General features: G+C 35.5%; 1 protein-coding gene and 1 non-coding gene across 3 annotated transcripts in view; one reads left to right on the top strand and one right to left on the bottom strand.

Moving 5' to 3' along the window:
- The window catches only part of MME (membrane metalloendopeptidase), a 74,042-nt gene that overhangs the window by 44,215 nt on the left and 17,040 nt on the right, over positions 1-12,787 (bottom strand). For both annotated transcript variants that reach the window (XM_058187837.1, XM_058187838.1), the window contains exons 3-4: positions 10,675-10,710; positions 1,298-1,459 (exon numbers count right to left, since the gene is read on the bottom strand). In XM_058187837.1, coding sequence (XP_058043820.1) covers positions 1,298-1,459; positions 10,675-10,710 — 198 coding nt within the window. The remainder of the gene's footprint in view (positions 1-1,297; positions 1,460-10,674; positions 10,711-12,787) is intronic.
- LOC131201577 (U6 spliceosomal RNA) lies at positions 640-750 on the top strand. Its single transcript, XR_009155935.1, has one exon. It is a non-coding gene; the product is annotated as a U6 spliceosomal RNA (small nuclear RNA).

Below are 12,787 nucleotides of genomic sequence, written 5' to 3'. Positions count from 1 at the left end.
TTAGCCTTATAAAAAAACAAATGAGAACAGAATTCAAAGCTTTATAGTCCAAACTCAGAGTTTCTGGCAGAATGATGAACTAAATCTCCATGGTGAAGGGAGAGGCTTGTTTCAAAAAAGAAAGAGCCACCACTAAAGTTCCCCTGTAGATAGCAGCAGGTTTCTGTTAGCATAGCTGCCTTTTACCTCAGAGGGTAAATTAAAAAGGTGTTTTTCCAAGCAGGTTGAAGAAGGATCTACTGATCCTTCTTTCCTAGAAGCACCAGTGGGATTTCCCTTCCTATAGGCCCTATTAAAAGCAAAACCAAGAACAGAACAGTTTATACTGTATGATTTAACCTGGTCAGTGCAAAATCAGCAGAGCTTAGAAATTGGCACTACCTCTGCCACAGATTCTCTTCCATTTTGGATGTTTAGTTTGTCCCTCTGTAAATATTCGAAGATTAATATAATGCTGTTTCAGTTAATGTTTTTATGGGGTCTCTGTTCTCAAATTATTTTTCTGATTTTCATCGATTTTGACACCTGAGACTTCTACTATAGTCCTTATTTGTCTGCATCTAAATATAAACCATAAAACCGATCAGTTTGGACTATCAAGCTTTTGAGCAGTATATTCCACTTGTTAAGCTAACTATTGTGCTCGCTTCGGCAGCACATATACTAAAATTGGAACAATACAGAGAAGATTAGCATGGCCCCTGCGCAAGAATTTGCTTCACGCAAATTCGTGAAGCATTCCATATTTTTTTATGCTGCTTCTTCACTTTATTTGTTGGGGTGACAAGAATTGTCTTTTTTTTTTTTTACATCTATTGGAAGCTGTGGGAGGTAGGGTTGTTTTTCTGGATGTATTATTTGTTCCCCCCCTTTTTGGGGGGACAAAAATTTTTCCCTACCCCACCTTTCTGAGGGTTTATAAACCACAGTTCAACCTGTAAAAAAAAGAGGAAAGATTAAAAAAAAGAAAAAAGAAAAAACTAAAAAAAAAAAGCCCACTAAATGAGACTAAGATTAGTCAGATATGTTTATTCTTGACCCACTGTTGATGTGGATTTTACCTGGGGATGTTCTTTTTTGGTTGTGGCTTTTTCAGCCCCACATTGTTGAGATCTGCTATTATGTATTATCTTCTCTATCTTTTTTGTTTACTCTAGCAAATCTTTGAGATTGATTTTAGATAAAACAGAATATATCTCTTGCTGTCCTATTACAACATTTGAATGTATATATATATATATATATATATATATAAAAATTGATCCACAATTTGAAGTGACTCATTTGTACTACTGACCTTTCAAAACAACTTCTAGTTCATCTCTTAAAATATCAAAATTACTATAACGGGAACTTGTCTCAGGTATGATGTGCTTTTTTAACCATCCTCCACAAGCATACTGATAAAAATTATTGCAAGGTTCTGCTGTTGTATCCATGTTCTCAATGATTCGGGCAGCTGTCATAAAACAAAAATAAATAAAGACATATTAAGGATAATATAGTTTTTTTAAAAAAAGTAATCTACCTTTATCTTTATTGTTATAAAACATTAACAGTAATATTTAGTTTTGTAATGAGAGTTGTAACCCTCAAGTGCTTGAAATAAACCAAGCTGTATTAACTGAATATTAATTACTTTTGAAGACATACATATAGAATTTCACTATACAACAGCACAGTTCGGTGGGTGTCAGTATTATTGCAACTAATAGACTGTATTTAGAACTAATAGAACTGTATTTCTGTATATGGCCAAATACAGAATGTAGATGGCCAAAATAATATCTGAATTTCATACTACATTAAATATTTTCGGTTTGGTGGAAGATTCTGTTCCAAGAACATGAGTTGATTGAAACAAAACTCCCTTCATCTGAGGAACATGAAAATTAATGTCCATGTTTTTATCCATGTTTATATCTAACTATATATACTGTATCTTTATTTACCAGGGATTGCCCTATAAATGCTAGACATATTAAAGCACACCAGCTGCTACCACAGCAGCCCCCTTCCTGAAACATATTACGTTTCCTGATACCTGCTTGTGTGAGATTGCAGTATAGGCCAAAAAACAAAAACCAATTTTTAACTGTAAAATATAGCTGTCCATGAGATTTGGCTTCACCTACTATCTTTCACTTGATTGCAGTAGGTGAAGCCAAGTCTCATGGATAGCTATATATGACTGTTAAAAATTGTTTTTTGAACAAAGCAAAGCTTAATATGTTATGTGAATTCAGCTATGCATTTTATTCTGCCATTGTATATTTGCGTGTTGTTTTAATTGTTTGGTTATTTTCTAATCTTTGGTTTTGTTTTTGCATAGCAGTGTTATTGTTTTATTTAATTTAATGTTACTTTATGCAATTTATTATCTGCCCTGGCTATTTGTTTGCTAACCTAAAACCAAATTATGATATAATTCAATATAAAAACACTAGGGAAATATTTGATACCAGGTTACTCACACTTCTGAATTGCAACCTGGTGTTGCCTAATGGAAACTTAATTTATTTAGCAAAAGCACTTAGATTTATATACCGCTTAATAGTGCTTTTACAGTCCTCTCTAAGCGGTTTACAGAGTCAGCATATTGCCCAATAATCTGGGTCCTCATTTTACCCACCTCAGAAGGATGGAAGGCTGAGTAAACCTTGAGCCTGGTGAGATTCAATCTGCTGAACTGCAGCTAGAAGTCAGCTGAAGTACTGCAGTACTGCACTCTAATCAGTGCACCACCTCCGCTCTCTAACTTTGTTCTCCAGATTCCAATTGTCAAGATGAGATTGAAATCAAACTTGATTGCAGAAAATATGACTTCTGCAACAGAGTTGTTAATGCTTGGAACTCATTACCTGACTCCATAGTCTCTACAAAAAATCCCAAAATCTTCAACCAAAAACTGTCTACTATTGACCTCACCCCATTCCTAAGAGGACTATAAGGGGCGTGCATAAGAGCACAAAAGTGCCTACCGTTCCTGTCCTATTGTTCTCTTTATTATATCTAATTAATATAACTATGCATATCCTTTACATACATACATACATATATATATATATATATATATATATATATATTTCATGATGTTTTTCTTTTTTTACTATGACAATGTTTATGTATACTGTTGTGACAAAATTAAATAAATAAAAAAAGATTCCTCTTTCTGAATGGCAGTGTTCTTTAAAATTACACCTAAGGACTATATTCTTTCATTGAGGTATTGTTAAAAGTGCAACACATTTTTTAATGTAATGAGGCTTGCATGAATGTCTGGATGGAATGCATTGAAATTAACACTGGATATTGGACTAGCCAGAAAATCTATAATATTAACTCTGTTTAAGCATTATACTCCATTGATAATATACAAATCAGGACTAGAGGCCATATTTCCAACAATATTAGAGGCCATTCTCCCAATATCTGTGCATGTTTCTCCTTCAGTCCTCATTCATCTTAAATTGAACAAGTTTAAAAAGAGCTTTCATTCTTGTTCAAGTCTTCATATAGCACTCAAATGTATATAGCATATTTAATCAGAAATAAGACTATTTTTTGCTCCAAATAATTACTTGTGAATTGAAGGAGCTTCTTACATATACTGAGAATACCCTAATAGAAAAAGTGCTATTGAAATCAAACCAGAGGTGGGTTTTAGCAGGTTCTGACCAGTTATGAAGAACCGGTAGCGAAAATTTTGAGTAATTCAGAGAACTGGTGGTAAAAATTCTGACTGGTCCGGCTCCCATCTATTCTCTGCCTACTTAGTCCCAGCTGATCAGGAGGAAATGGGGATTTTGCAGTAACCTTTCCCTGCATTGGGGAGGGAATGGAGATTTTACAGTATCCTTCCCATGCCACGCCCACCAAGCCATGCCTACATAACCGGTAGTAAAAAAATTTTGAAACCCACCACTGAATCAAACTAATATCCTGTCATTGCTTTTAAGCATCTGCAATGAAAAATTGCCTCTTGCCACAAATGACTCCATGAAGTGAGGCCAATATATTGGCTGAATAGACCTAAAAAAGCTTGTCATACTGAACTGCATAGAACAGTCTACAAAGATTTCTTTGTACTTGTAGCCCACCATAAATACCTTCATCAACCAGTTTTCCTTTGTGGGAAAAGCAATTTAATAGATCAAAAACATATTTCCCTGTCTGGGAAGCTAAATTAACAGATTTGTTCTACATAACAACAATTAATGCCTAATTACCTGGAAGGAAGAGTTACTGGACTTAGTTTCACATAACACAGATTAAAAGTGGGGAAGGATACATTTAGGTTATAGAATAGGAATTGTTAACCTTTGAACAGATAAAATAGAGGTCAACTGCTGAGCACAATAAAGGAATCATAGAAAGAATTGAAATTATTTTTGATCATTGTCAAGAGATTAAATAATCTAACTGAGAAGAATGACATGTTTAGGAAATATTTATTTGAGAGGCTTCCACTCTTAAATATATGGTCTCTGTCACTTTCTGACTGCTAACTGCATATTCTTTCTTATGCTATCTACTTATTTTGGGGACCCTGCACAATTCAATGAACTGAAAGATTAGAATTCTAGAGTACGAAGGGAATCTCCATGACTGGAGAATGCCCCATATTGCCTCAATTTGCCATTTCAACATATAGATTTAACAAAGCAGAGAAGTTAGCAGGGCATGAAAGAGGTAATTCTAAAGAGAGATGATGTTATGAAAAAGCAAATATGGCAGTGATATTCTCTGCCTCCTCCCCAAACTGTTTGCTTGTCTTTGAATCTTGATCATATGTGCAAGCTTTTCTCATTTGTATTAAATCAATAAAACAATTATTTAATACAGGTCCACAACTGGGTTTCGTATGGATCAAGAGGAGGGAGGAAAATTATTACAGAGACAGATAGGTTTAAAGACACAGTGCATACTTAATGTACTAAATATTAGGGCTGCTATACTTGGGGTGCAAAACTCCCATCAATGAGATACCAAGAACTCTTAATTCCTTGTTTTCATGTAATGGTTATCTGTCTTTTTGCATTGAAATCTACCATATCACCCACAGAGTTAACAAGAAAAAAATAAATATAGGCTAAACCATGAAGTCTTTGTGCCTTAGTCTACTACATCAAGCAATGTAGCTTTTTTTTTGGTTTAGATCTACTGCTGGTTTCCTTAAAACCATTTTCATAATCATTAACTTAATAAAATTAAATTATATTTGTAAAAGCATGTTTCATTGAAAACAATAATTAGAGTAAATAATTAGATACGTTATACTATATATGATATGTGAAGCAAATGTGTTGTCTTGAATTTAGCAACTGCAGTCCCTATGATGCAATGACAAGATTGGAGACAGCCTTATCTGTCTATCTATTCCCTCTTATTCATTGATTTCCCAATAGAGTACAGTATATTACAGCATGGATGTCACTGCAATGCAATCTCTCCAAGCTGAAGTAGTGGGACAACCCACTTCAAACTTCAGATTTTAGCTAGTGTCAGCATTTGACAAAATAGATTTTCAGTTCTAATGGACTTACATAAGGCAAGGCAGTCAACTGGCTATAAACATACAGTAATTATTAAACTATAATACTTGGGGAGATTCAGACTTCACCATCCTCATGATTAAATCTCATTGCTTGTTTTGATTAACTGAGTAAATCTGAGTTCAATACCTTTTCCCATGGTATCACAACAAATGTATTAGTGGTAGATATACTGTCTCTAAACTGATTTGTAATATTTGTTTATATCTAAATGCCATTAAAGTTCTCTAAGTTCCAAAAAAGATATCTGAGTATCACCGGACCCCACCCAAATTTCCCAAATTCAAGATCAAGTTGTAACTTGATAGAGTAAAATAATCATGATGAGTTAAGAGGGTAATCTTATTAATTTTAATTTTAATTAAATGTAAATCAAATTGAATCAAACATTGTTATTGTCTAGTCCCTGCCCCACTCTTTTTGGAGAATAGTTCTTCCCTCCACTTCCAAATTTCGATGTTGGAGAAGGTTCCTAAGAATATTATGGACAGTCAAGAAAATAAATAAATGGGTGATTGAATCCAGAGTTCTTATCCAAGGCACAAATAACCAGGCTCATATTATCCTATCTGAGACACAAGTGAACACCTTGCTTTCTGGAGAAGGCTCTAATGCTGGGAAAGGTGGAAGAAAAGAACACCAGAAGCAAGATAGATAGACTCAGTTACAGTGTCAATGAATGCATTATTAGAAGACCTGAGGTTATGGATAGATTATGGTGTGGTAGAATCAACATTGACTTGATAGCAAATCATTCCACTTTCCCCAAGATGACCCTTGATCCTGAAACGGCACTGTTATCCTTGAAATTCACAAATCTTTGGGAGATCCATTCCTTTCCTTTAGATTTCATTCTACAAACTTAGAGCGTTGTTCAAGGATTCTGAACCAAATTGCTTATGGCTATGCAATCTCCTAAATCTTCTGTTAGGAGGAAACAGAGCAATTCTCTACTCTAGCCTAAGATGATTCTGTCTTCTACTGCTTCTTGCTGCTTCTTAGGCCAGAAATTCCAGTTTGGATTGAAATGGGTTACTAACAGGTCCAGGCTGGTGCTATGTGGACTATGGCCATTGCAAGATCATCCCTAACTACTTGTCCTTACCATCCATGTAGGGAAGGCAAGCCTTGCTGGATGCCCACAGAAAGATGTAAGAATTGAATGGAACATGAGCTTCTAGGGATAAGAAAAGTTTTATTGATTTAACTTGCCATCACTGATCAACTGCAAGACTATAGAAACATGTAGAGACTGTCTACATCTCGGGTCTCCAACCTCGTCCACTTTAAGACTTGTGGTCTTCAACTCCCAGAATTCTGGGAGTTGAAGACCACAAGTCTTAAAGTGGACGAGGTTGGAGACCCCTGGTTTACATAGCACAGTGACCAGCCCCTGAGGGGTGGAAAGAGGACAAATACTGCAGTTAGTTGGAGCTGAGGTTACCAGAAGATGAGAGCAAAGAACTGCTGAGGAACATCTGCTCTGAAGGGTTCAAGACAGTTCTGATGAGAAAAGAGTATTTTTTTAAAAAAAAAATCAAAACCAGCAAAGACTTTGTGGTTTCATTTGCAACAGGCTGTGAGTAAGGGAGGATGACATCTGTTCCAGGCAGAGGTGGGGAACCCATAATGGCAATTGGCCAAGCAGAAAGTGCAGATACTGTATATCCTTACCCGGAAATGCACTCACTCACATCTGTGGTTTGATAGTTTTAATGACTATATTGGTAAACTAAACTATTTTTTTAAAATCAATTTGAATCCCCCCAAATACAAAAGAGGATCACAAAAACCTGTTATCATTATCACAGTCAGTTATCAAGATTCATTTTTCAGCACAGTATTTATTTTTGGAGATATTTAACACCTAATTTATGTTTAAAAAACCTTCAATTACATGAGTTCCCAGAGAATGGAATCTGACACTGTTATCTATCTATCAAGAGTGGTTAAAGAGCCATGCTAGAATCCTGAAGATTGTGAGTGATAGTTCTGTTTTAGGCATGAAAATTGACTGGGTGACTATGTGACTTTTCACCTAGTCTCTCTTTCACAGCCCAACCCACCTCACAGGGTTGTTGTTGTAGGAAAAATAGGAGAAAGAAGGAATATTAGGCATGTTCGCTGTTTTGAGTTATTTATAAAAATAATAAAGGTGAGATAAAAATAAATAAATATATAAACATAAGGTTATACCACTGCAAATTGTTAACTAGTTTAAAACATCCAATAAGTGATGGCTTTGCAAGGAAAGTATATTATTCAGCACTTTTTTCAATCTAAGAAAGCGCAGTTTCCTTAATGTGCCTCAGGAAAGTGATTCAGCAACTAAAAAGTATTTTGATTAAGTAAGCTTAACATTCTGTTCTAGGTTAATTGGTTTTGGATAGTAAAAATATTTTATTAACTTGAAAAGCAAATATTAATTATTAAACATTAATCTTGATAAGTGAACTTATTTTAATAAATAGCATGCAAGACACTGCAGGAGTCAGTTATGCTATTCAGATAAAGTTTCACCTTCATGTTATCTCTGTTCCCACAAATCAGAATCCTGTACAATCCAGAACACTATAAAACGTGCAATGAAAGTTTAAAGGAAAAATCAGTATCATGAACTTGACTGCATTCACACTAGTGCTTATCAGTGTTGCTTAATTAACTCACATTCTAGGTTGCATAATATACTGAATCTTAAACTCACCAACGTGGCTGGTTCGTATTCTGTGTCACAATTCTCCTCCTCTCCCCAGTTAACACCAACAAAGTTTCAAGCATTGCCATATAGATAACTAACATAACATAACATAATAACAGAGTTGGAAGGGACCTTGGAGGTCTTCTAGTCCAACCCCCAGATGGTTATCCAACATTTTCTTAAAAATTTCCAGTGTTGGAGCATTCACAACTTCTGCAGACAAGTCGTTCCACTTATTAATTGTTCTAACTGTCAGGAAATTTCTCCTTAGTTCTAAGTTGCTTCTCTCCTTGATTAGTTTCCACCGATTGCTTCTTGGTCTACCCTCTGGTGCTTTGGAGAATAGTTTGACTCCCTCTTCTTTGTGGCAACCCCTGAGATATTGGAACACTGCTATCATGTCTCCCCTAGTCCTTCTTTTCATTAAAATAGACATACCCAGTTCCTGCAACCGTTCTTCATATGTTTTAGCCTTCAGTCCCCTAATCATCTTTGTTGCTCTTCTCTGCACTCTTTCTAGAGTCTCAACATCTTTTTTACATCATGGCGACCAACACTGAATGCAATATTCCAAGTGTGGCCTTACCAAGGCATTATAATGTGTTATTAACACTTCACATGGTCTTGATTCTATCCCTCTGTTTATGCAGTCTGTCAATGTTAACTAAGTCTTTAATTGTCCTGGTTCAATGCAGTACTTTAACTCAGCCATCATGATTTAAAAAAACAAACAAACCACTAGTCTTGTAATTTTTCCTCTTGTTAATTTCTGCCCCTAACCAAGAATTCTGACCATATATTTTTAAATATTTCAAAGGTTAATATGCTGTGTCCTGATGACTTCCCATCTCCACTCTCACTCCATCCCCTTGCCATGCCTGTCAGGGCAGAAGAGGTAACACAGAAAAGAAACCAGTTTACGATCTGTTCACAGAGCTAAAGTTATTAATGCAAATTTAAAACTGCTCTTCATGTTAAACAGGTGAGAGGACAAAAGACTTCATTTAGGTCAGCTATGCAACGGAATTTTTGACCTTTGTGCTAATCTGCTTTTTTCCGCTAGGTGATTTTAACCTTTATCATCTGGTTATGATTTAACATTGTTTTCTCTCTCCTTCAGAACTTAACCCTGATAATCATGTGCCGTATGACATCTTGGCACAATGCAATTGATTAGATCAGAGGCATCTGCAGGCAATTGAAGTCCTGTCCCTTTTTTATACATGATAATTTGTAGCTGCCAACTTAACTTTTTCATTCCCTTCCCCTGGTGGATGCTCCTGAATCAGGCTTGTATACACAACTGAGAATGCACAAATTGCAATGCATTGCATTGTATACACAACTGAGAATTGCTTTCAATCTAAATGGTGGGGAGAAAAGGCCCCGGTTTTCAATACAACTAAAAACATGTTTTTTAGCTTGTCATACCACACTGCTGTAGGATTGTTAACTTTTTTTGCTCATCCTTTTGCAGCACAGCAAGAAAGTGAGAATTAGCCTAATTAATTTTGCACTAGGAACACATTTCTATTATGCCTGTATAAGGATATATATGTTCCTTTTGTATGACCTCTGACACACTGTTGAAAACATAAGATATTGTTCTGAGCCTTTCAAAACTTTAATGAACACTGCCCCCTTTCAATTCAGCCATCTTACCTATTTGGTCCCAACATTATTTGCATGACTATATGCGATTAGGATTAGCACAATTATCAGCATAGTTACTGTACTTTAAGAGGTATTTTAATAAGCTAATCATATAAGCAGAGCAAAACTACAAGCCTTCTTTCGCTTCCCTGTGAAATGATTGGTTGTCATTTCAAGACAAGAAAAGGAAAACCTTGACGTTCGGAGATTCAAATATTGATTCTATATATTAGAACCAGCATGGGTGAGTCTATGCCTATTCCATTAAGTCAGCATACCATCTTATATACTCTCATTATCAAACAAAACACCACATTTTGAATTACTAGGTCTACTTCCCTTAACCTTAGGCATTTTATAGAGATATTTTGTGAGCTAAATCTATTAATATCTTATCACAAGGCTCTGTATTTGCAGAGGTCTATTAATTTTAGGAATGCTCTAATACAATGTTGTACAGCTGCAAGTGATTCCATTATTGTGTTTGTGTTTAATCAAAGGAATAGAACTTCAGAATTCTGGATTTGTGATAAATATATCTTTCTTGAGTTGGCTTACCTGCAGTTACTTTCTACAGTTTCCACTGTGGTATTGTATTGTTATATCTCTGACTTTCAAAAGCAGATTGTCATATGGAGTGAAAGTGTAAAACAGATGTACAATTCAAGAGACACAACACAAAACACTGGCTTGTGCTTTAGGATACATTATTTTCAGAAACTCCTTATTAATAAAGTAAAACAAATGAAGACATTCTATCTATCTTACCTGATTTTATGCAGTCCGAAGTTTTACAAATACCATCTGGAAAAAAAAAAGGATGGATGAGGATGTTTTTTTTTTCATAGCACATTAACGTCATTGTACTTAAAATTTTGAAACTCATTCCTAATAGATACAAACTAAATGTGTCTATTTATATAATGCAGACATCTGCTTCTTCAAGACATTTGGGTTTGTCCTAGTACTAGGTCACTATTCTGACAGCAAAGAATTAAAATAGAAGCTTCATCAATATAAAATAAGTATACTGAAATTAGGACAGGAGAAAGTGAAGTTCTCGGTATGCATGAATGCAAAGGGAAAGACAAAGTATTGTTTAGAGGGAAAAGACTTACCATATTTTTTCATCATGTCTGTGCCTGACTTGGGAAGGAAACATGCTACCGGGGTCCTCAAACTTGGCCGCTTTAAGACTTGTGGACTTCAACTCCCAGAATTCTCCAGCCAGCTATGCTAGATGGAGAATTCTGGGAGTTGAAGTCCACAAGTCTTAAATCTGCCAAGTTTGAAGACCTCTGTTTTAAATCAATGGCATTTCTCCTGAGGAAGTAATACTTTACCAATGATTTCAGGGCTCCTTTTATTAATGATGCTAACACTGTTTTTGGAACAGCCAAGTGAGACGATTTCTTTCATTATGGTCTTCCCTTCTTACTACTTCCTACTGAGAGTCATTGTGGTTGGAAATTTTAACATTTTGGATTGCGGTCCCTCATGCAGCAAAACAGATTAATTCAAATATGGATGATTATACCTCTCTGAGACAAACAAGACACGGAATAGGCTTGTTTGGAGTGTGGGTGGAAGTGTGTGGCTATCCATATATTTACTGATGTTTTTAGGTCTGTTTAGGGAACTAAAACCCCATCTACCTATCTACAGAAAGAGCTTTGGGATACTTAGGATGCAACTGCCAAATCTAGGCTGAAAACTATCCAGTTGGCTACTTGGTAGAAGCTTGTTGATGTCTTTCTGACCTCTAATGGTCATCTGGATTTTTCTTCAGCCCACATAGATAGGCTTAATTTAAGGACAAGTAAGTGATAAGATCTGACAAGAAATTGGAACTGCTGATATATGTTTCTATGTGTGTGTTTTCAGATGACAAGGAGGAAATATGTGATCTCTGAATTATGGTAGCAAATGCAATTTATATGAAAAAGGAACTGAAAATTTCTTAGGTGAACATCCTTTCTGTAATGTAACTATTATATAAAAAAAGTAAGATTCAATCTCTTTTCTGCCACCCACATTTTAATGTAATGCACATTCTTAAACTTCACCAAATTAAGAAAAATACCACATTATTTGGACCTAAGGATAATCTAATTTTTGCCAGAGGATAGAAAGAAGAAAGACTTAAGATACTAAAACAGATATCTGTCTTCTAAACAGTTTTTGAAGCTGCAGAAAGGAAATATTTTTGTCACAGTGAAAAGGAAATGACTAACAGAATTTGAATTAAGTGTGTTAAGTATGTATGTGTTAATTTTTTTAATGGCTGGGGGATTTTTTTTTCTGAAGAAATGATCTTCTATTATTTCTTCAGAACAACTAGTCTTGTGATGCAACCAGAACAATCTTGATCTAAATCACCCAAAACTGTAGAAATGGTGGTAGATTTTAGGAGGAACTCTCCTATACTACCACCTCTTACAACACTAGACAACACAGTATCAACAGTAGAGTCCTTCAAGTTTCTAGTTTCTATCATGTCTCAAGACTTAAAATGGACACCTAACATCAAAAACATCAAAAAAGCACAACAAAGAATGTTCTTTCTGTGCCAACTCAGAAAGCTCAAACACCAGAGGGCCCTCTGGTGGCTCAACAGACTAAGACAGTCTGTTATTAACACAGCAGCTTGCAATTACTGCAAGTTCAAGTCCCACCAGGCCCAAGGTTGACTCAGCCTTCCATCCTTTATAAGGTAGGTAAAGTGAGGACCCAGATTGTTGGGGGCAAAAAGTTGACTTTTTATATAATATACAAATGGATGAAGACTATTGCTTAATATAGTGTAAGCCGCCCTGAGTCTTTGGAGAAGGGCGGGATATAAATGCAAATTAAAAAAAAAACTGCCCAAGGAGCTGCTTAT

Source organism: Ahaetulla prasina, chromosome 6, assembly GCF_028640845.1.
Source record: "Ahaetulla prasina isolate Xishuangbanna chromosome 6, ASM2864084v1, whole genome shotgun sequence".
Taxonomy (NCBI): domain Eukaryota; kingdom Metazoa; phylum Chordata; class Lepidosauria; order Squamata; family Colubridae; genus Ahaetulla; species Ahaetulla prasina.
The sequence above is the reverse complement of the archived record's forward strand: the minus strand, read 5'-3'. Positions and strand labels throughout refer to the sequence as shown.